The sequence below is a fragment of the Haliotis cracherodii genome, unplaced genomic scaffold (genome assembly GCF_022045235.1).
Source record: "Haliotis cracherodii isolate W230 unplaced genomic scaffold, xgHalCrac1.p SCAF_23, whole genome shotgun sequence".
Taxonomy (NCBI): Eukaryota; Metazoa; Mollusca; class Gastropoda; order Lepetellida; family Haliotidae; genus Haliotis; species Haliotis cracherodii.
In genome coordinates, this window is record NW_027266279.1 from 12354341 (window position 1) to 12378095 (window position 23755).

At 42.0% G+C, this 23755-nt stretch overlaps 2 protein-coding genes across 2 annotated transcripts; both read left to right on the top strand.

The window, feature by feature from the left end:
* Positions 1–10971: 10971 nt before the first annotated feature.
* Positions 10972–12020, top strand: LOC139471880 (dual specificity tyrosine-phosphorylation-regulated kinase 1A-like). The gene is made up of 2 exons (XM_071254393.1): positions 10972–11008; positions 11581–12020. Exons 1-2 carry the CDS (start codon positions 10972–10974, stop codon positions 12018–12020), a joined length of 477 nt encoding a protein of 158 aa, XP_071110494.1.
* Positions 12021–18460: 6440 nt separating this feature from the next.
* On the top strand, positions 18461–19720 carry LOC139471878 (dual specificity tyrosine-phosphorylation-regulated kinase 1A-like). Its single transcript, XM_071254391.1, has 2 exons — positions 18461–18497; positions 19281–19720. The coding sequence occupies exons 1-2, from the start codon at positions 18461–18463 to the stop codon at positions 19718–19720; spliced, it is 477 nt and encodes a 158-aa protein (XP_071110492.1).
* The last annotated feature ends 4035 nt before the right edge of the window (positions 19721–23755 follow it).

Here is a 23755-nt window from a genome sequence, read left to right on the forward strand (position 1 = left end):
AAACCTATGATTGTGGGTTCGAATCTCGGTTCGCCCCGATTATGTTTCTAGGTGTGTGAGCACCATACTCGTGCTCGTGGGTTTCGCAGAGGTTGTAGACGTGTGAGACCTGCATCACTCCCACATTAAGCTGACACGCCGCGATATAACTGGAATACTGTTAAAAGCGGCGTTAAACCCAACTCACTCACTCACTCACTCACTCAGTCGAAATGAGTAGGGAGTCAAACCATATCACCACGGCGTACAAGCAAACTTATTGTTTCTTGCATTCCAACTTTATGTTGCTTTTACACGATATTTGGCTTTTCAATTTGACAAGAGGCCGGCACATGGCCGCGAAACTAACTTCAGAAGCATATCAACGATACATTTCGACGTTTATACATTTTTCAACAGACCGTATTCTTAAATTGCGTAACACTGACGGCCCTCTTCAAGATGAATGTCGCAAAGCTCCGACGTTCACGGGGTTTGACCCTCAGTCTGTAAGGTTCAAAATCCAATGAACTCAAACAATGTGAAACTCGGTTTTTAAATAACATTGCTTAACAATTACATGGCCCTACAACGGGAAAAGATAATGTGATTGCTTTACATTGATTTACGTTAAAATATATTTTTTTTATTAATTTAAGTTAGATGAGTCAAAGGCTATCTACATACAACATGACTTGTTTCCAATATTTCAAACAGGACATAAAAACGTAGTACACAGGCCAAACCTATTTTCCTACTTCAAAATATTCCGATCAATTGCTTCAAACTATAGTTAGGTGGGTGAGATCTTTCTAGAAAAAAGTAAATTCCAATCTACTACTTTATTGTATTTGATGTTTGTATTTCTTGATACTCCCACATGTTCATTTGCCTCACCAGTTTTGGCGTCAGCTGCATATGCCGACGGCTGTTGTCATCACCGACATCACCGACACAGTCACCACCGTCACAGCAGCAGCAGCAGCAGCGGCAGCGGCTCAAGCAAGTTCAAGAGTTTCTTTCCCTCAAGTTTCTCCAAATCCGGACTCAGTTCCTTTGGAAGTTTTGGATCATTCGGAAAAAAGTATGTATGCCATTCAATATATTGTCATTGCCATCTACACGTGAAATTTCCTTTGTATTATTCTTCCAGTTACACGTTTCCAAACTTCAAAATGCGGCACACGAATACAGTAAACATATAGTGTCATGCATGGTTTTATATGTAAATAAAACGTATGTAAGAAAACCGCGATACCAAATGACTCGCTCAAAAAGGTACATGTATGCGATATACAGTAAACTACGGTTATAACGAACACGCTTATAACGAACTGACGGATATAGCGAATTTACTGTTTTGGTTCTGACTTTTTGCTGTAGTTATGCTGTATATATGCTTACAACGAACTACGGTTATAACGAACTAATGTTAGTCGTCCCTTTGAGTTCGGTATAACCGTACTTTACTGTATTTCAAAATAACGTTATAATTTACGGACCTTCTTCGTTCCAGATGACAGTACAGGATCCGAATGCAAAGCCTGTGATTGCTTGTAATAAATGCGCATGAAATTGATCAAATGTATTCAATCATGTTGAACTGTTTTAACTCATGACAAGGTAGTATGGATGATCAACTTCTGTATTACAATTGTAGCGACAATTAAGCTCTGTAGAACATCGCTGCAGTGTATTGTGTTTTGCTTTATCTAAGATCGCGGACGTTTCCGAGCAAAAAACGTATATAACGAATAACGTATATAACAAACTGATTTCTCCGGTCCCTTGTAGTTCGTTGTATCTCCCATTTCTGGTGCTCCCCGTCGTGATATTTCTGGAATATTGCTAAAAGCGGCGTAATATCAAGCTCACTCACTCACTCGTTATATCCATGTTTTACTGTACTGTCTCTTCAACTTCTGACAGCCTCCGTGTTCGACTGGATCAGAAGGTTGGGGATTCGATCCCTGTCCGCGTTGTACCAAAAGATGGTATTTGATGTTACCATGCCTCGTGTTGAGCATTAAGGGGACTGAACAAGTACTGGTTGGCTAGGAGTCTGTATACTGTGTCTGAGTTGGGTATTCATGTTAAACTGCGACATGATATCTCAGTTGTAGCACTATAAAACCGGCATTAGTCTGGACAAGTAAAAGCGCGCGCACGCACGCACGCACGCACACAAACATACTCTTTATAGACAATATTATGGGCTGTGTTGATGTTTTAAACCCCACACCCAAAATAGAAATGGTCTGGTCCCCTCACAGTAATCGAAACCAGTAATTCCACGTGTTAGTCGGCTACCCCTGACTCTACCACCCTCTAGTGCCTCCTCGTAGCACATCAAAATAAGTTTCGATCCAACAGTAAACAATACTTAAACCACTCGAACACAAATTCACAAGTAAGATATTTTAATCGGAAGTGAAAACATGATTCATTAACTGCTATATACAATGTTACAAATGTACATATAACAAGACCCGTGAAGATTCCACGGTTGAATAGGTCTTCAGCAACCCATGCTTGCCGTAAAAGGCGACTATGCTTGTCGTAAAAGGCGACTAACGGGATCGGGTGGTCGGGCTCGCTGACTTGGTTGATGCATGTCATCGATCTCAATTGCGTGGATTGATGCTCATGATATTAATCACTGGATTGTCTGGTCCAGACTCGATTATTAACAGACCGCCATCATATAGCTGGAATATTGCTGAGTGCGGCGATAAACAAACCAACAAACCAACATATAACAATATTAACAAATTGAACAAGGCTTGTAACAATTCAACGAGGCAACCCTACACACATAACATTGTGTAAAAGCAACATAAGTGTGTTGATTGGTGTGCAATATGGCATTCAAAACACGTTCCAAACCTAAGAGTGTAAAAGATACAAGAAATAACGTGTGTAGAAACTTCTTAAATAAAACACGAAGCTAACGAAACTAGTCATCATAAATGACGTAATCAGAAGAGCCTGACGATCCTGATGAGCCGGATGAACCTGATGACCCTGAAGAGGAACCATAAGAACTTGATCCAGATTCGTAGCCACTGTCGCTGCCTTCACTGGAGTAACTGCTGCCACTGCTGCCGCTGTCGCCACTGTAACTGCTGCCACTGCTGCCGCTGTCGCCACTGTAACTGCTGCCCTCATCACTGCTGCTGCTGCAAATGCAAGGGGGATTTGTAAGTTTAAGTTGTCTCATGTGTTGTCCTTGATAGTGTAGCAAAGAGACTTTTGTGTTGATTACCCCCCAACACCACCAACACCCACCCCACCCCACCCCCCCAAAAACCCCCTAAACTGGATGAACAAGATAGCAGGGATGATGAACTTGTTTATTCCAATTTAAAAAAATCTTTTTACAGACATATTTGCTCTCAGAGGAAAACAGTCCATGGCTCATTACAAGTAAAGCCTCCAGAGAAACACGATTTTATGTACGTATCATTTACGATGTTGCGATACCTGATTATCATGTTATAGCTATATATTTTTGTAAATTATTGAAAATGAGAACGACAAACATGTACCACGTGGACATGGGACCTAAATATGATTCATCTTACAACTTGTACTAACCATGTGGCCAGAATTACGAAATTTCCATGATTGATTGAATAAATAACGAAACATGGCAAGACAGTTCTATGTATATTACACCATAGATACACGTATATATGGAAAAATAAATAACAAAAATAGTTAAAAACAGTAAGGGGTCGGCGTTCTTTGAAAGAAGCCCTCGGATGATCTGGGCGAATCGGGGGGTCTGGCTCAAGACCAGCGGAGCACGTGCCATACCTTAGACAATTGAGTGAGTGAGTGAGTATGGTTTTACGCCGCTTTTAGCAATATTCCAGCAAAATCACGGCGGGGTCACCAGAAATGGGCTTCACACATTGTGCCCATGTCGGGAATCGAACCCGGGTCTGTGTCGTGACGAGCGAACGCTTTAACCACTAGGCTACCCGAGTGAGTGAGTGAGTATGGTTTTACGCCGCTTTTAGCAATATTCCAGCACTATCACGGCGGGGGACACCAGAAATGGGCTTCACACATTGTACCCATGTCGGGAATCGAACCCGGGTCTTCGGCGTGACGAGCGAACGCTTTAACCACTAGGCTACCCGAGTGAGTGAGTGAGTGAGTATGGTTTTACGCCGCTTTTAGCAATATTCCAGCACTATCACGGCGGGGGACACCAGAAATGGGCTTCACACATTGTACCCATGTCGGGAATCGAACCCGGGTCTTCGGCGTGACGAGCGAACGCTTTAACCACTAGGCTACCCGTCCGCCCCACTAGGCTACCCGAGCGCCCCTTCGACAATTGAGTCACACGTGCACACGAAATGGATAATCATTTTGAATACACATATTATTGGATGAACAAATTACCTGTAGCTGCTGCTGCTCTCGCTGTCGTCCCCGCTACTGCCACTACTTCCGCTGCTACTACCGCTACTACCGCTACTACCGCTGCTACCACTACTGCCGCTGCTGCTATGGTGATGGTGGTGGTGATGATGATCATGAGAGTGATGTTTATGACCGTGACCGTGGCCGTGGCCATGTCCATGGTGATGACGATGGCTGTGGCCATGGCGATGGTGGCCATGGTGACCGTGTCGGTGATGTTTATGGCCATGATGTTTGTGATGGTGTTTGTGATGATGTTTATGACCATGACGATGTCCGTGGTGTTTGTGGTGTGCGTACGAGACTGCACATATCACTGAAAGATACACAGAGTGAGTGAGTGAGTGAGTGAGTTTGGATTAACGCCACTTTTAACAATATTCCAGTTATATCGCGGCGTGTCAGCTTAATGTGGGAAGAAAGCCCGAAGTGATGCAGGTCTCAGACGTGTACCACTTCGGTGAAACCCACGAGCACGGGTATGGTGCTGACAAACCTAGAAACATAATCGGGACGAACCAGGATTCGAACCCACAATCATAGGTTTCTGGCGTGTCCAGGGACGCAACTCTGCACAGCTAATCGCGGCGCCTTAGATGACTGGGCCACCCGTGCCCCCGCAAGATACACAGAACTCCGATAAAGCACTCAACACTAACGATAACAAAGTCGGCTGTAACAAAGTTGGCTACAAAAAGGTCATCTATCAAATAGTGACGATACCAGGTGAAGAGGATAAACGTCGTCTAAAGCAAAGTCGGCTTTAAAAGTCGGTTGAAATGAAGTCGCCTGTGACAAAATGTTTAATGGGATGCATAAATCTAAGTTGTAAAGGTGGACTGGGAAAGTCGGCTATAACAAAGTCGGTTGGAATAAAGTCGCCTGTGACAAAATGGTTAATGGGATGCATAAATCTAAGTTGTATAAAGTCGACTGGGAAAGTCGGCTGTAGCAAAGTCGGTTGAAACAAAGTCGGTTGGAATAAAGTCGCCTGTGACAAAATGGTTAATGGGATGCATAAATCTAAGTTGTACAAGGTCGACTGGGAAAGTCGGCTGTAACAAAGTCGGTTGAAACAAAGTCGGTTGGAATAAAGTCGCCTGTGACAAAATAGTTAACATCGGTAACATAGTACTAAGTTTTTTAGAGTCGACCGGGAAAAGTTGGTTGTCACAAAATCGACTGTAACAAATTCGGTTGTAACAATTAATTCAAATCGGTTACATGGGAATTGTATGATTGCCGGATAAAACAAATTTTGATCGCCCCTGTCATTTCAGAAGAATATTACTGACACGTACAGCAAGATAATCGCACTTACAATAGCATCGCATTGGTGTATTAACTATTGCAAAAGAAAAAAATATATATATTTGAGATCAATAAAAACAAAACCCTTTCCACAGCAACAAGAAATCCCCACCAAAAGCACAGTCGATAGCACGATTCAGAATGTATTATGAGCATGTGTTTATGATCAATCACTCTGTAAAAGTGATGATACCAATGTTAGCAAACAATTCCTTCGTTGTTCATATACCTTTTTTGAAGCAACATGAACTAAAGTCAAAAGATAATTCTACTCACCAACGATGATAAACGCAATCAAAATGGCCTTGTTCATTGTGTCGTGTTATCCCGAGCTCGAGTTGACTGTCGATGTGCCCTGCCTACATTATATAGACCTCGCCTGTAAGGAAGTTATTTGTAGGTGTAATTACTCGCATCCTTGTTTGCCACACACTGCTTACTTTACGACATATTTACTTCACATGCAGTGTTTTGTCGTAAATCTTTTACATTCCGCGACTAAAAAATTCCTTTTCAAAGTTGAGTGTCGCTTTGATATGTTTTATTTCAGGTGTCACCTTCTAACAGCCATACAAACACATTTTAGTGTAGAATGTAAGGTGATTTTGGAATACCAGGAACTGCTACTACTACTACTACTACTACTACTACTACTACTACTACTACTACTACCACTGCCACTACTGCTACTTCCACTACTACTACTACTACTACTACTACTACTACCACTACCACTACCACTACTGCTACTTCCACTACTACTACTACTACTACTACTACTACTACTACTACTACTACTACTACCACTACTACTACCACTACTACTACTGCTGCTGCTACTACTACTACTACTACCACCACTACCACTACTTCCACTACTGCTACTACTACTACTACTACTACTACTACTACCACTACTACTACTACCACTACTACTACTGCTGCTGCTACTACTACTACTACTACTACTACTGCGACTGCGACTGGCGGTGGGGTAGCCTACTGGTTGAAACGTTCGCTCGTCACGCCTACTTGGGTACAATGTGTGAAGTCAATTTCTGGTGACCCATGCCGTGATATTGCCTCACTCACTCACTCACTCACTCACTCACTCACTCACTCACTCACTCATATATGTGTAGGATATGGTCCGAAAAGTCACGATTATTTTTGCACGTGGGGTCAGTTCGAGGCCGTCAGGCCGAGAACTTGCCCCACGTGCAAAAATAATCGTGACTTTGAGGACTATATCCAACTTAAAACAAAGTCCCATTCAAAATACATGTTAAACTAATGTCCACCCAATATGCACGTGCATATATAATGGAGGGTCGTTCTTGTTTATGCTGAATCGATTGAAACTGCGCGCATGAACGCGCTAAACTTCGAGCAAAACTATTGGAGGTCTCGTCTAATATGAGCGCGGAAAAGCACGTGCGATTTCTCATTTAGCTTTCAGTCTTTGTACGTGATGAACATTCATTACACGAGCTCGAACCAGGCAGCAATTAACTCAGATTTTGAAAGACTCATTAATGCTCATATTGAAATACTTGACGTGGCTGTACCAGATTTTGATGTGGGTAAAAGTGATATCTTGGAATCAGATGAGTTGTCTGGAAATGATACAGATTTGGTGGAACTCTCTCAACACGAAGAAGCAAGTATTCCCCAGGCCATACAAATTCCCGTTACAACTCATAACATTGATGACGCAGATAGTATTTGGAATTCCTAACCGTTTAGCAAGCCTGTGTCAGAGCAAGATCTTCAAAGTCTAAATTGTAATTCGGCTTTTTCTCAGAACACAGAAAACAAGAATAGATAAGCCGTCGACGTCTTCCAAGCGCGGGTCAAGGAAAGACAATCCCATGGGTTACGTGATGACGTCGTGACCCCGACAGTATTGCTCTTTCGCATCGTGAAACAGATATTAATAAAAAATCTCATGCGTTTCTTGGTGGAAGTACGAAACCTAAAGGGCGAAAAATATCGGGGAAATACGTCATATGAACTGATCGCGATCGCCTCATCGCAATACTATCGCCGAAGATATCCAGATTAACGTCAACGAGTCTCCTTATTTCAAGGGGATGAGAAACGTCTTGGATGCTCGCATGAAGTCATTAGCTAAGCAGGGTATTTGCAGTAGTAGTATAGGTCTTCAGCAACCCATGCTTGCTGTAAAAGGCGACTATGCTTGTCGTAAAAGGCGGCTAACGGGATCGAGTGGTCAGGATATCAATCACTGGATCGTCTGGTCCAGACTCGATTATTTTCAGACCGCCGTCATATAGCTGGAATATTGCTGAGTGCGGCGTAAAACAACAAACCAACCAACCAACCTACAGCGGTTCTGGATGAAACATCAACTCTCGCAGTAACTGAAACAACTACAGCCGAGAGTGCAGCACAAAAATCAATGAAACTCGTATTACCAGATTGGGCAACTTTGCCGTCGTTTTTCTGAAATAAATTTATTTCTAATGTGTCTCCGTTTCATTTGCCTCAGATGTCGGAAATCATGGTAGTTTTATAGTGTTAACACATATACAGGACGGTTCTTGTTTTCGGAGTCAAGCGCCCTTTTTAAATACAGAATTTCAGTTATATCCCGGCGGCATGTTCATTGCAGAAGAAAAGTCTGCCAAACTATTGTGGTTATGTGTTGCAGGGTAACGTGCGAACGTCGACTGGTACATGCAAACCAATGGTGAGCGTAGTTCCTTAACTAATTGGGAGGGTGCGTTTCTACGTTTTGTCTATCAAAGTTCACAAACACGGTTCGACTGACATGATCGGCTAATGGAGTTGCACTATTGGAGGGTGCACATTAGTTGATAACTATTGGAGGGTGAACATTAGTTGATAACTATTGGAGGGTGAACATTAGTTGTTAACTATTGGAGAGTTTATCTGCAATACACCGACTACTGGAGGATTACAGTATGAATGTGCATGACCAAGTTCACACAAACATCCATGCGACTTTGTTTTAAAACTATATATAACTGACAGGCATACAAACATAATTTAGTGTAGAATAAAACGTATTTTTTTATACAAATACCAGGAATTACTACTACTACTACTACTACTACTACTACTACTACTACTACTACTACTACTACCACTACCACTACCATATTTGTTCGATTGATAACTTAATGCACATATATCAGATCAAATTAGCATTCAAATCACCAACGTTGTTTACATGCGGAGAAAAGCTCAGATAACTCATTCCTACCCGTCTCGCGTGGCTGTACAATCTACTACAAGGCATTTCAGTGCATATATCTAGTATTCCTTATACATGTGAAGACTTAAGAGTAACTGCCGCAGCCACAGTGTGTTTGTCTCGATATAACGATCGTGTACATAAAAACAGGGATGAAGAGAGGGTTGGCTAACTGAATCAGGAAGTGATGTGAGTGAGAAGAAACGGTGGAAGAGAATTGCGGCGCCCTGGACGACGGGCACCCTGACCAAACATCCCTAAATGTATGACAATGTGCTCTTCTCTACAAGTAGAATATCATTTCTTATGGCGTTATTTTGGCTTCCATATTTGATTTTTGGACAAAAATAACCTTTGTGCTATTTTCCAGGCTGGTGCCATATTTAGTTTAACTTGCTTGAAACAAATTCTTGGAGAATCTATACCTTGCTTTACCTTTCACTCCTCGTTGGCCCCTATTTAGATTGTGTATATCTAACACATTGTTCTGGATATACCAAGGGCTGAACTACTCGTTTGCCCCTATTTAGACAGTGTATATAGAACACAGTGTTCTGGATATACCAATGACTGAACTACTCGTTTGCCCCTATTTAGATCATGTTTATAGAACACATTGTTCTGGATATACCAATGACTGAACTACTCGTTTGCCCCTATTTAGAACACATCATATGCTAATATATTCATCTTTAAACTTTCCCGCAGGCGAGTATTCTACACTAACTAATATAACAATTTTACCTTTATTTGCAAGATCGCACGCTGTAAAATAAATTGACAGGGATTCGTCAGTTGTAAGATACAGAGGAACGTCGGGGACCAAAAGACGTGATCAGGAAATATACAACACAAATGGAATTAACGAACACCTAATTCTTTGAAATTACTATAGTTCATCCTTCATGGTATGACACATGAACCATAGTAATATGAAAAATCTTATCTTTTTTAACTTCGTTTGAGCAGTGTATAGGCACAAACATTCCCTTCGCTGGACATACTCAATAGACACCAAGGATCCAAATAAGTTTTGGACGAGTTGGTCTGCAGATAAGTTGATACACAGAATAACATCTTCTATTTTAACCTGCACAATGTCCAATGCGTATATCTCCATCAGAGTCCTCTTCCCAATGAGACCGCCTCCGTGGTCTAGTGGTAGAGCGTCCGCCCGGAGAGCGGAAGGTCCGGGGTACGATCCCCGGCCGCGTCATACCAAAAGACGTTAAAAATGGTACTTGTTGTTACCCTGGCTGGCGCTCGGCATTAAGGGGCTAAAACAAGGACTGGTCGGCTCGGAGTTAGTATACTGTGTCTGAGAGGGGTATTCATGTTACACTGCGGCATGGTATCTCAGTGAGCTAGCACTATAAATCGGCATCAGTCTGGACTAGTACAAGCAGCCACACAAACACACACGTACATGCACGTCGCTATATAAGTGCAATAATCTTGGACGCGACGTTAAACCCCATTTAACCTCACCTCACCTCTTCCCAATGAGCTATTAGACTAAGTTTGAAGACATACAAGGACTACGTTCCAGCCAGTACCGCACACTGAACAACATGCGGAAGAAGCTGTGGCAGATATGCCAGTGAGGTAGACCAAGTCATAGTATTTTCATCATGACTCCGTAAAACTCCGTATAAGGGCAACCTACACAGCCTGATCTACATACCATGACGTATTGTTCAAATAAGCGCACGCTTCACACAAGTAAAAGGTAAAAATATGATATGATTGGTGTTATAATTCAACCAGGCTGAAGCTCTGGCTGTGTAATCCTCAATGCCTGCTGTGAAGGTGGTGTGACGGTGGTGTGATGGCGGTGTGGCGGTGGTTGTTGCAGTTTCGCATCATTTCATCACTGTTAAAGCAATAATAAAGCGTTATAAAAAATGCTGCATAATGCTTAACTTTAAAAATAAACACGACTATATAAGAACGACCATAATTTACTGAAGAAACATTCGCTCCTCAGCTCTGTTCTATCCAGCATGAAGAATTTGACCCTGATCCTGATTATTTTAGTGGGTGAGTATAAACGACATACCTGGAATTGTATGTCGCAGTTGTTTGTTCATGATACTTTAGGGCGGTCGGGTAGCCTAGTGTTAAAGCGTTCGCTACTCACGCCGAAAACCCGGGTTCGATTCCCAATATAGGTACAATGTGTGAAGCCAATTTCTGGTGTCCCCGTCGTGATATTGCTGGAATATTGCTAAAAGCAGCGTAATCCCATACGCACTAACTCACTCACTTATGATAATTTATTGGCATTGTCAACTAAACATTTATAAGATTATACACTAGAAGTCCGTGATGCAAGGATACTTATTTTACACTTGGCTACAATATATATAACCGGTTCCCTTTGACTTAAATATGTGATTAAGTAAAAGCATATTAAGTAAATTTATGTGTATGAATGAGTTCATTATTATTGTTAATTAAATGGATTCCTTTGTTTATATTGAACTACATGGGAAACCTATACTATTGTAAAGTTGTTTATTTATATGAGGGGTTGAGAATAAATGAATAATTGACCATTCGTGGTCTCAACTGGCAACTAAACGCCACGTCTGTTTCCCTTTGTTATCCAGTGGTAGCCGCTCTGGCTTACGCCCATCACCACCACCGTCGTCATCGTCATCACCGTCATCATCACCACCATCACCGTCATCACAGACATCACCGTCACCATCGCCACCACCATCATCATCATCACCACCACCATCATCATAGACATCACCGTCACCGTCACCACAGCCACAGTCACAGCAGCAGTAGCAGCTCCAGCAGTCACGAGACCGTCATCGTCCACCACCACCACTCCTCTCCGTCGTCCTCCTCCGGTTCATCCGGCGGGTCCTCCGGCTGCTCCAGTTGTGGAGGCAGCTCCCAGTCCTCGTCCTCGTCCTCCGAAGACTACCCAATCCCAATCCCCGTCCCCTACAGTCATGGAGGCAGCAGTGGAAGCAGCAGTGGAGGGTCTTCTGATGCTGCTCTCCTGCAGGCTCTCATCAACGCTGGAAAGAAATAAAGCTTTCTCAGTAAGTAGTTTTGTGATAGCGATATAACGTCAAGTGGACAATTTTGAACTGACCAAGCTTGGTTTCCTTCTTACTCGAAATCCGACATATGGTCTATCGAATGTTAAGTAGCCCTTCTTGTGACAACAGGTTAACGTTTATAATATGTAATTACAAACGATCTCTCATATGGATAGAGTAAAGTTTGACTGGATATGGCCTGAATGCTATAAAAGAATCCAGATAGAAGACCAACTTGAAGACAGTTGTGGATTTGGTGAACGTGTATTGTCATACTCGTGACTTCTCCACAACTGATCACAAATAATGGTCAGTTCTGACATATATATATATATTGTTTTCTTTGATAGTCAAGGGATTGATTCAGATGCATGACATGTGTGCTTAACTATAAATGACCAACTCTAAAGGTCTTTTTTTCTTTTTTTTCAGATTAATTCTTTTTCGGTTCAGGGTTTGTTTGTCTGGGTGGAGCTGGTCTCATTGGTTTTATTGGATTTATTACCATAAATATTTTCTTTATAAAATACAGATTGGTGATGTGTAAAACAATGACTGATAAAATTGTAATAAAAGTAACAAAAATCTGTTTCTGTGTTTTTAGACTTAATTATCCATTTATAGTTTTTGCATTTTATACGACGGATTGTAAACATTTGATCGGAAGTGAGTGAATGGGTGAGTGAGTGAGTAGGGATTTACGTCGCTTTGATCAACATCCCAGCTATATCACACAAGGCGTCACTTATTAAGTACATTTGTGAAATGACCCGTGAAGATCCGGGGTAGAATAGGTCTTCAGCAAACCCATGCTTGCCGTAAAAGACGACTATGCTTGTCGTAAAAGGCGACTAACGGGATCGGGCGGTCAGGCTCGCTGACTTGGTTGATACATGTCATCGATCCCAATTGCGTGGATCGATGCTCATGTTATTAATCACTGGATAGACAATCCAGACTCCACTGGTCAAGACTCGATTATTTACAGACCGCCGTCATATAGCTGGAATATTGCTGAGTGCGGCGTTAAACAACAAACCAGCCAACCAACATTTGGGAAATCCAACAACGTTTAACCACTTCCATAGCAAACGCGCAGCCTCACGCACATCATTGCGTGGTGTTGGACTGTGTTGTGAAAACAACTTGATGTGGTTTTAATAGTGGCCATAAACATATACACCCAGTATCTTATACATACCCTGAAACATAAATATTCTGAAGCTCCAAAGTAGTTCTGGGATATTTTGGCAAGAGTAGATTTCTTCAGTTTCAGGAATGAAGCTTAACAAGAATTTTCTCAACATGTTTTCATTCCAAAGAATGGTAATCTAATACCCGCTACCTGGCAGGCATAATGCACAGGGGATCATGGTCATATTTAAGATTCCAGTAATAACCTATAACATGAACATTGCTAGCGACAATGAACACAGTGATAATGATGACGATGGACATACACGTTATCCCCAACGGATACTCTCGTAGGTTGCACTCTAGGTGAACATCGTCGGTTGCACTCTAGGTGAACATCGTAGGTTGCACTCTAGGTGAACATCGTAGATTGCACATCGTTAATCTTGCATTTTCAACCAACGGACCATTAAAAAATGACGATGGCGGCGCTCGACGTAGGAAGCATATTGGTGAAATCCCTGCCGTTTTGGTCGCACCCGTTAAGGTAGAATATCATTGGAAAAATGCTGTAACTTGCCAGAACCTAGAAGAGAACATAGGGATAAACTTTAAAGCCACTACTGGTACAAAATCTTGACTCACATCACCTTGAAATAGTTTTTACATGAGGTTAAACCCATACAAACGGCTTACAAACGACGCGAATTTCACATCCATGATGACTAACCCGTCAGCGCAGAAACTATCAGCTCCATCTCTTTAATTTAAGAAGATCTTATTCTAAAAATACATCCAATGAAATCATCCATGATATTTTAATACAATATATTAATATCCACAACGAGCATGAAAAGACATGTTGTCGTCAATTACATATTCTCCCATTTCTGTGTTACAAATTGCTTGGTTTAAACCTATTTTAGAATCATATTGTGCGCAGGCCCGACAGAGTGATGTAATACATTATATACTGAAAAACAAGACTTTAGTACTGATATGTACTAAATAAAAGAAAAAAAAACCCTTTCTATATTCATAGAAAATCGCTGCTGAAAGCACAGTCGACTGACAAATTGACCCGAACCTCTGATAGTTATGTAACAATATCTATATGGTCAAGTCATTGAAAGGCATTTAGAAGTGATACACATGTGAAAGATAATTTATGAATGTTAGCTTCTTTATTATGATGAGCACAACGTTTCGGAGAATATACTTACTCCTTCATCAGGTGAATAAATGCTATGAGTGAGTGAGTGAGTGGTTTTACGCCGCTTTCAGCAATATTCCAGCAATATCACGGCGGGGGACACCAGAAATGGGCTTCACACATTGTACCCATGTCGGGAATCGAACCCGGGTCTTCGGCGTGACGAGCCAACACTTTAACCACTAGGCTACCCGACCGCCCCTGTTGTTCTTAGAGGTACATATATATATGCTCATTATCTTAATTCCTGATCCAAATACAGAACAGACCGCCTACGTGGTCAAATGGATGAAACGTCTGCCCGGAGAGCGAAAGGTCAGTTGTTTGATCCAAGGCCGCGCCATACCCCCAAAAAAGTTAAAATGTGGTAATTGTTGTTGGGCTGCCTGGCGTTTGGCATTAAGGTGATACAACAAGGACTGGTCGGTGACTGAGTGGGTATCAATGTTAAGCTGCCTATAACAAATATACTCACAGACAACAGTTGTTGCGACCAATACAAAATAACTGTGAAATATTTTTCAAATATTGATTGAGAAAATTACATGATCTTTTAGTTCGACAATGCACGGGATCATCACGAATGCGTAACATTTGCACTGACAAATGCCATAGTCGATTAAATACTCTATCGCTAACTTGTATCGTTATGTACGAAAGCAAAACATGTACAACAAAGTGAGACAGTGCTCATTTCCATAGGTCCAAATACATAACAGATCGCCTGCGAGGTCTAATCACTAGAGACAGCCTCCGTGGTCTAGTGGTAGAGCGTTCATCCATCAGAATCGGAGAGAGCGGAAGGTCCGGGGTTCGATTCCCGGTCGCGTCATACGAAAAGAAGTTTAAAGATGGTACACACACACACACACACACACACACACACACGTGCATGCACGTCGCTATAAAAGTGAAATAATCTTGGACGCGACGTTAAACCCCATTTCACCTCACCTCACCTCACCTCTAATGGCTAGAACGTCTTCCCGGAGAGCGGATGGTTTAAGATATTGATTAAAAAGATTACATTTCTTAAGTTGGACCCTGAACGGGAGCATCGCAATTGCTCAACATTCGCACTGACAAACGTCATAGTTCACGTCAACGTCATGACGCCAGTGAAGGGGGCAAAGAGGGTAGCACATAGTCAGTAATGGGTCCCCAACTCTCTGTTGATGCTGGTGTTCCATATTTGCCTCATGAATACCATTAATAATTATATAGTCGGCCATTTCCTGGCTCGACATCGTTGTTCAGCTTCCATAGCTCTTCCTTTTTATTTTAGCAGTTAAACATAACGCGAATGAAGTCAACCTTTCGGGCGTTCACTCGTGACGTTGCGTCTGTATTATCATTGATTCAAACTAAAAAACTGACAAATATTCAAAAGCCAAAAACAAACTAACTATTTCTTTTTTAAGGTGCTTTGGTCGGGATTTATCAAACTTGCGTCATTCTTAGCAGAACCGAAATCCGAGCAGTATTGTCGCGTTGTCGCCCTTACAAAACAAACAGTGTCAAGATTAACCAAAAGTGCCACATCGTGACAATGCGACATGTAATCCATTTACGCATTGTCCACTTTTAAATGATAGGTTTTTTTTATTCCCAAAGTTGACAATTTGATAATGCAACATTTTTCACGGTCAAAATATGTCGCAATGTCGCCCAATTTAAAACGTGTAGGAAAAGGGTACTTGATCCGCGACAATTCGACATATATCACGCCGTGTCATCTTCTTGATGTGGGAAGAAAGCCTGGAAGATGCAGATCTAGTCGACGTCTAGTGAATGAGAGAGTGTGGTTTTACACCGCTTTTAGCAATATTCCAGCAATATCACGGTGGGGGACACCAGAAACTGGCTTCACACATTGTACCCATGTCGGGAATCGAACCCGGGTCTTCGGCGTGACGAGCGAACGCTTTAACCAGTAGGCTACCCGACCGCCCCCGTAGACGTCTAACACTTGGTGAACCTCACGAGCATGACATGTGTATTTGTTTGACAATCGTCGAACATGCTCTTTCGATTCTGCGAAGATTTGAAAGAGCGGCTCTTGATCAAAAGTTGTTTGATCAAGATTATAACATTCAAGATCTTAGAAAAAACATGATGAGGGCATTTCCAAATTCGACGCATCACTGACAAAAATTATGTTCGATGCCATCCGTATTTTGACATGTACCTTTTGTGTCCCCGTGTTTGTTCAGGCGAACGGGGGCGGTCGGATGGCCTTGTGGTTAAAGCGTTTGCTCGTCACTCCGAAGACCCGGGTTCGAATCCCAACATGGGTACAATGTGTGAAGCCCATTTCTGGTGTCCCCCGCCGTGATATTGCTGGAATATTGCTAAAAGCGGAGTAGAACCAAACTCACTCACTCAGGCGAACGCTTGACTTGTCTTTGTACGTGTATGTGTTTGTGAGTGGTGCAACCGGTAGGGCAGGATACACTCACGAACACCTGCTATGGTCACTATTTTATAGTGATTAACACAGGCTTATGACGTAGTCGGATGGTTGGTTGGTTTGTTGTTTAACGCCCCACTCAGCAATATTCCAGCTATATGACGGCTGTCTGTAAATAATCGAGTCTGGACCAGACAATCCAGTGATTGACATCATGAGCATCGATCCACGCAATTTGGATACGATGACATGCATCAACCAAGTGAGCGAGCCTGACCACCCGATCCCGTTAGTTGCCTTTTACGACAAGCATAGTCGCCTTTTACGACAAGCATGGGTTGCTGAAGACCTATTCTACCCCGGATCTTCACGGGTCGACACGGCTTTTAGCAGAGATTTCTTATGAATGTGGACATATTTGTTGTCGTTTTTCATTCAACCTAGGAACATAAACATGGCGAATTTAGGACTCAAACCCACGATCTTATATTTCTGGCACGTCCCAGGAACTCAAATCTGTGAATTGCGGCGTCTTACAGAAGACGTGATGTCATGTCCCTTCAACTGCACATGGATGTTTCTGATACAAAGCAACCCACATTGCTGGAAATACTGGAATATTGGCGCCCATATGTAGGGTCCTGTGTCGTTGGGGTAGATATTTAGATGGATTCTCCATCAATGTCTGAAAATATATACAGGACGTTGTTGCTGACTGTAGCTGACTTAACAAAAGGGAATTTCAAGAACACGCATTTGTGTGGTAGTGTTGAGTCAGTCGGATAGGCTAGCTAACCCAAACGCTGAGAAATGCAAGGTCTCGAGATCAATTGGTCAGATTCCATTGGGCGTAAAAGGCAAATGATATGAATGGATCACTGCGTGAGGACACGTTATGTGATTGACGAAGTATTTTCATCATGAATGTGATAGACCGAGTACTTTCATCATGAATGTGATAGACCGAGTTTTCATCATGATATGATAGACCGAGTTTTCATCATGAATGTGAAAGACCGAGTACTTTCATCATGAATGTGATAGACCGAGTTTTCATCATGAAAGTGATAGACCGAGTTTTCATCATGAATGTGATAGACCGAGTACTTTCATCATGAATGTGACAGACCGAGTTTTCATCATGAATGTGATAGACCGAGTTTTCATCATGAATGTGATAGACCGAGTTTTCATCATGAATGTAATAGGCCAAGTTTTCATCATGACTGTGATAGACCGGGTATTTTCATTATGAATGTGATAGACGAGGTATTTTCATCACGAATGTGACAGACCGAGTATTTTCATCATGACACACTTAAATCTCCAGATTATACATATTCCTTCATTGTCAACACATAAGATTATGTGTTGCTCTGATACTAATATTAACCGAACCATGCAAGGAAATAATAGACTGACACAACTGGCGCAATAAAACCCACGCTGGGATCTGGCTGCGTAAGCCTCCATGCATGCAGTGACGGTGGTGTGCTGTTGATAATTGCCGTTTCATAAGTTCGTCACTTAGTGCTATTGCTACGAATTGATACTTTAAAAAAATGCAACATAATGCTTCACCTTACAAAAAAAATAGATATAAAAATACGACAGTGCCACACTGAAGCATCATTCACACAACCTTCTCTGTGCTTGAACATCGGACAGCTAACATGAAGAATCTGACATTGATCTTGATTATTCTAGTGGGTGAGTATACAGTTCGGAAACTATCTTTATATAATGAGTTATCATGTGAGAGAATATACTAGTTTGTTACCAGAACAGGTTATCCACTGGCTGATTATGAACACGATATGTATGAGGATATAGTTGATTTGGCTGTACTACGCATGGTGTTATTTGTACCTATAATTTATATATCATCGTTTAATAAGCTGTCGAAGTATGCCCATGCTGTATAAAGAGTTTCACGAATTGATTCCATTCCATACGGAACCAGCATGGAAAGTACGTTTCCCTTAAGCGAGGGACGTTCTAAATATAACATGTAAAACTATACAGTTATTACCCCTTGACCAGACATATATGATTACAAGATCGTCGAATAATTTCCATGCCGTACAAACATTTTCAAAAATAGATTCCTTTCTGACACGGGATGAGATTGGAAAAAATGTTTGATTTGAATTAGGTGAGGTGGGATGAAATGGGGTTGAAAGTCGCGTCCAAGATTATTGCACTTATATAGCGACGTGCATGTACGTGTGTGTGTTTGTGTGGCTGCTTGTACTAGTCCGGACTGATGCCGATTTATCGTGCTAGCTCACTGAGATACCATGCCGCAGTTTAGCATGAATACCAAACTCAGACACAGTATACTGACTCCGAGCCGACCAGTCCTTGTTTTAGCCCCTTGATGCCGAGCGCCAGTAAGGAGATACAGCATAAACCTTGTATTCACATCAACTAACTGAAATTGTTTTTTCTGTTATAACTGGTCATTAAATGTGAATGTTTTTTCTTATCCAGTGATAGCCGCTCTGGCCTACGCCCATCACCACCACCGTCGTCATCGTCATCACCGTCATCATCACCACCATCACCGTCATCACAGACATCACCGTCACCATCGCCACCACCATCATCATCACCACCACCATCATCATCATAGACATCACCGTCACCGTCACCACAGCCACAGTCACAGCAGCAGTAGCAGCTCCAGCAGTCACGAGACCGTCATCGTCCACCACCACCACTCCTCTCCGTCGTCCTCCTCTGGCTCATCCGGCGGGTCCTCCGGCTGCTCCAGCTGTGGAGGCAGCTCCAAATCCTCGTCCTCGTCCTCCGAGGACTACCCCATCCCAATCCCCGTCCCCTACAGTCACGGAGGCAGCAGTGGTAGCAGCAGTGGAGGATCTTCTGATGCTGCTCTCCTGCAGGCTCTCATCAACGCTGGAAAGAAATAAGCTTTCTCAGTAAGTAGTTTTAGTACTCTTATAAGGCTACTCTTTCATTTTTTTATGACATTTTGTAAGGATATGAGATGTCCAAACAGATTAAAGTAAAAACAAAAAATATATAATAAAACTGAATGTTCACAGAAGGATGGCCATAGATTGAGGTAAAACTCTCAGTTGCCATCTGACCACAAGTAAAATAATCATCACCACAATCCGTTGGTTCGTTCGTCCAAGGGCAATATAAAATATATTGGAGCAAATGTAATCTGCTTGAATTAAGCATCAGTGTTGTTAGGTTAGATATTTAGAATCTGATTCATTTGTAGGTCGCATGCTAGAATCCTATGATCGTCGGTTCGAATCCCATATTCTCCCTGATAACCATTATTGGTTTGTCTGCACCATTACTTATTTGTTGGTTTAACCAAAGTGGACATGCATCAATTCGGGCTTTCCTCCAACATTAAGTTGACACAGTGATATAACTTCAATACTGTTCAGAAATCACTCACTGTATGTTGAGCCTATATTCAATAAGTGTTTAGCCATGAATTATGTGATCAGAAACGGATCTTGTTATCTTATTTCAGATTCTTTTCACCTTTCGGTTGAGGGTTCGCTGTTAATCGGGTGGAGCTGGTCTCACTGGATCTGTTAGATTCATCGCTGTAAACCACAGATAATCAGATTTTCTATAAAATACAGACTGCTAAATATGTATAAAATGATAAATCATGAGCTGTAATAAAAATCACTGAGATCAACCTCCGGATTTTTTAGTTCTTTTAACCATGTATCGAATTCGTGTACGTAATAATTTTGTCCAACCATTTTCCAACATGTATCCCCCATTGAAAACGTCTGGGGCGTCATTGACAGACGTAAACGTCAACGTCAAAATCCACCCACTACTCTCAATGAATTAGCTGGTTCTCCCATTGATGAGTAGAACAACATGAGTCAAGCTGACAGTGGTCGACTCATCAGAAGCATGCCTCGAAGAATGGCCAACTGAGGTGATTTTACCCGATTCAATGACGTTGGCTGCAAACACAGGAACTCGATCATAGCGTGTATAGCATAATATATTCGCATATGGAGGGGTGTGATTTTTTTCAATATGAATATATTAGGCTATACACGCTATCATCGAGTTCCTGTGGCTGCAAAATGCATATTTTGGATTTGACCCCCCGACCTCTTTTACGACGACCTTGCACCACCATCTCATCACACAGACCATTGGAACAAATTAGATCTAATCGCCTACCCCCAAAGCAGATGCGATCATAGCATTAACATTTGCCAATACCATATTGATCAGAAGATACGTCTGATGATTCCCGGGGGCAAGGGTGGCCCAGTCGTCTGAGGCGCCGCTGTGCAGAGTTGCAGCCCTTGGGCACGCCAGAAACCTATGATTGTGGGTTCGAATCCCGGTACGCCCCAATTATGTTTCTAGGTTTGTCAGCACCATACCCGTGCTCGTGGGTTTCACCGAAGTGGTAAACGTCTTAGACCTGCATCACTTCGGGCTTTTCTCCCACATTGAGCTGACACGCCGTGATATAACTGGAATAATGTTAAAAGCGGCGTTAAACCAAACTCACTCACTCACACTCAGAAGATACGTCTGATGATTCCCAAGATCCCCAACTGTTTTGTTTTCAAATACTGTTAAAAGCGGTGTAAACCAAAATTACTCAATCACTCACATGCTCAAGGCGATACACATCACTCGATTGGGATGCGGAATATTATGGTCCTTGAAAAACATAAAAAAAACATCAATTATTTGAGGATAATCAGTCTCGATTATCTGCCGAAAGAGATGCCATAGTAAAGACAAAATAGTGATGAAAATTATATGAATCGCTAAAAGGAAATACATTGTCCTGTCCTTCCGGCGAGGTGTCCATACAACAGTATATTGTGACCCTTGACCGAACACCACGCAGCTGACGTCAGCGTGTGTGTAATTTTGGATAGAAGGAAGTGACCGTAAAATATACAATATACTTTATTTGTGCATGGTGTCGTCAAGGGCAGCTGTGTGTCCTTAAACATTTTATTGTACATTGAACGTATTTGCCACTTTGGGGGTATTTGGATGCATTTATGTCAATTTGTTGTTAGACTTACAGGCATGCTCTGGTTGTAAACACATATTATATGCCTATATTTTGTCATCTTCCTGAGGAAAGTGAGTTTTCTGACTATAAAAGTCCAGTTTCCACCCTTGCCGAACTAGGATGGTATTATGGAGTTACATTTTGGCTGGAAGTCTACGCATAGTCCAATCAAAATCGCGCGCCGAAATCGAAATCCGGTTCGTAAAGTGTCAGGCACATTTCGGTCGACTGCAGGCTTTGCAAAGCATGTGCACCGCTAACTCGTTGTCAACAGATATTTTCTAAATCTTTTCATGTTTTTAATCAAGGTGCTCATGTGATTTGATGCACTTCGCGATGTAAGACTCGTTTTATCACAATATAGATCTTGATTATCGATCAGATCGTCTTGACTTGGCGCCACCGTTTTGTTTGAAGCAAATACAAGTGATACGAGAGGTTGAATCTGATTGGTCAATAGGAAAGGACATAACTCATAATAGCCACTGGTGGCGCTACGATCGAACCCAGGAATTCCAACCTAGTTCGGCAAGGGTGGAAACTGGACTTTTAAAGTCAGGTAACTCTCTTGCCTCGGGAAGATGATATTTTGTGGGAAGTATATCAAGCATATACTTAAGGTATCTTGTTGTTCAGTGATTCATTCATATATTTTCCAATGGTATTTGAGTTTTACGCCCAATAGAATCAGATTCTGTTTTGTTGGATAATCGAGAATAGTTCTTCTCTGGCGTTGATGTTATATATTTACATGTACTTCCGCGTATGATACATATGTTGCTCGCTCTCAGGGAAAACATCGCTGTTTGGTTAGTATGGTCGTTTCCATGGGCCTGGCGTCCATTGTTGTTAATCTCTGCGCCAAAATGACACGATAACATATGTGTCAGGATACGCTCATACACCTTATGTCATATAAAGATCAGATTAATCTTTTCAACTTTCTTTTTCTTCTTTTATTGATACAATAATATGTACTTCTTGACATCGTAAGTAAAGAGCAGCTTGCCGTAAGAGGCGACTAGGCTTGTCGTAACTATATAAGAGGCGACTATGCTTGCCGTAAGAGGCGACTATGCTTGTCGTAAGAGGCGACTAACGGAATCGGATGGTCAGACTCGCTGACTTGGTTGATGCATGTCATTGATCCCAATTGCGTGGATCGATGCTCATGATGTCAATCACTGGATTGTCTGGTCCAGACTCGATAATTTATAGACCGCCGTCATATAGCTGGAATACTGCTGAGTGCAGCGTTAAACAACAAACAAACACACGACGGAAACATGTTTTGTGTGTAAAGGTTATGATGCAGTGTTAAGAACGTTCAGTTTTCTGGCATGATGGTCGTGAATTGCACACTGGGTTCTCTTGTTTTGGTTGACATGTTTGTTTGTTAATTAACGCCACACTCAGCAATGTTCCACCCTGATGACGACGTTCGGCACCAAGAACACGGGTGATTGATATTATGAGCGACGATCCACGCCGTTGGGGTCAATGACACGCCGAAACCAAATCACCGAGCGTGTCCATCGATACATTTTTGTTACGACTAGCACAGGTTGATGGGTACCCATTCTGGCCACACTGTGGCTGAGGGCAAAGTTAATCCCATGACATTCGTGTTCCCCTGCATATCTATCAATGCCCCGTTAGCGATATATCGATATCTAAACTATAAATAGTTAACATGTTCACTGCGCTATACTGATGACAGTTTCGATGTATGTACATTGAGAACCATTCCCAGAATATTGTACAGAGTGCATCATATTTGAGTGAGTGAGTGAGTGAGTGAGTGAGTGAGTGAGTTGGGATTAACGCCTCTCTTAACAGTATTCCAGTTATATCACGGTGTGTCAGCTAATTGTGAGAGGAAAGCCCGAAGTGACGCAGGTCTCAGACG

Bases quoted from the DNA above. Each gene is read 5' to 3' on its own strand.
- LOC139471878 (XM_071254391.1), top strand. From the start codon at position 18,461: ATGAAGAATCTGACATTGATCTTGATTATTCTAGTGG. The intron at 18,498-19,280 runs GTGAGTATACAG...TTTCTTATCCAG, and splicing joins GATCTTGATTATTCTAGTGG to TGATAGCCGCTCTGGCCTAC.
- LOC139471880 (XM_071254393.1), top strand. From the start codon at position 10,972: ATGAAGAATTTGACCCTGATCCTGATTATTTTAGTGG. The intron at 11,009-11,580 runs GTGAGTATAAAC...TTTGTTATCCAG, and splicing joins GATCCTGATTATTTTAGTGG to TGGTAGCCGCTCTGGCTTAC.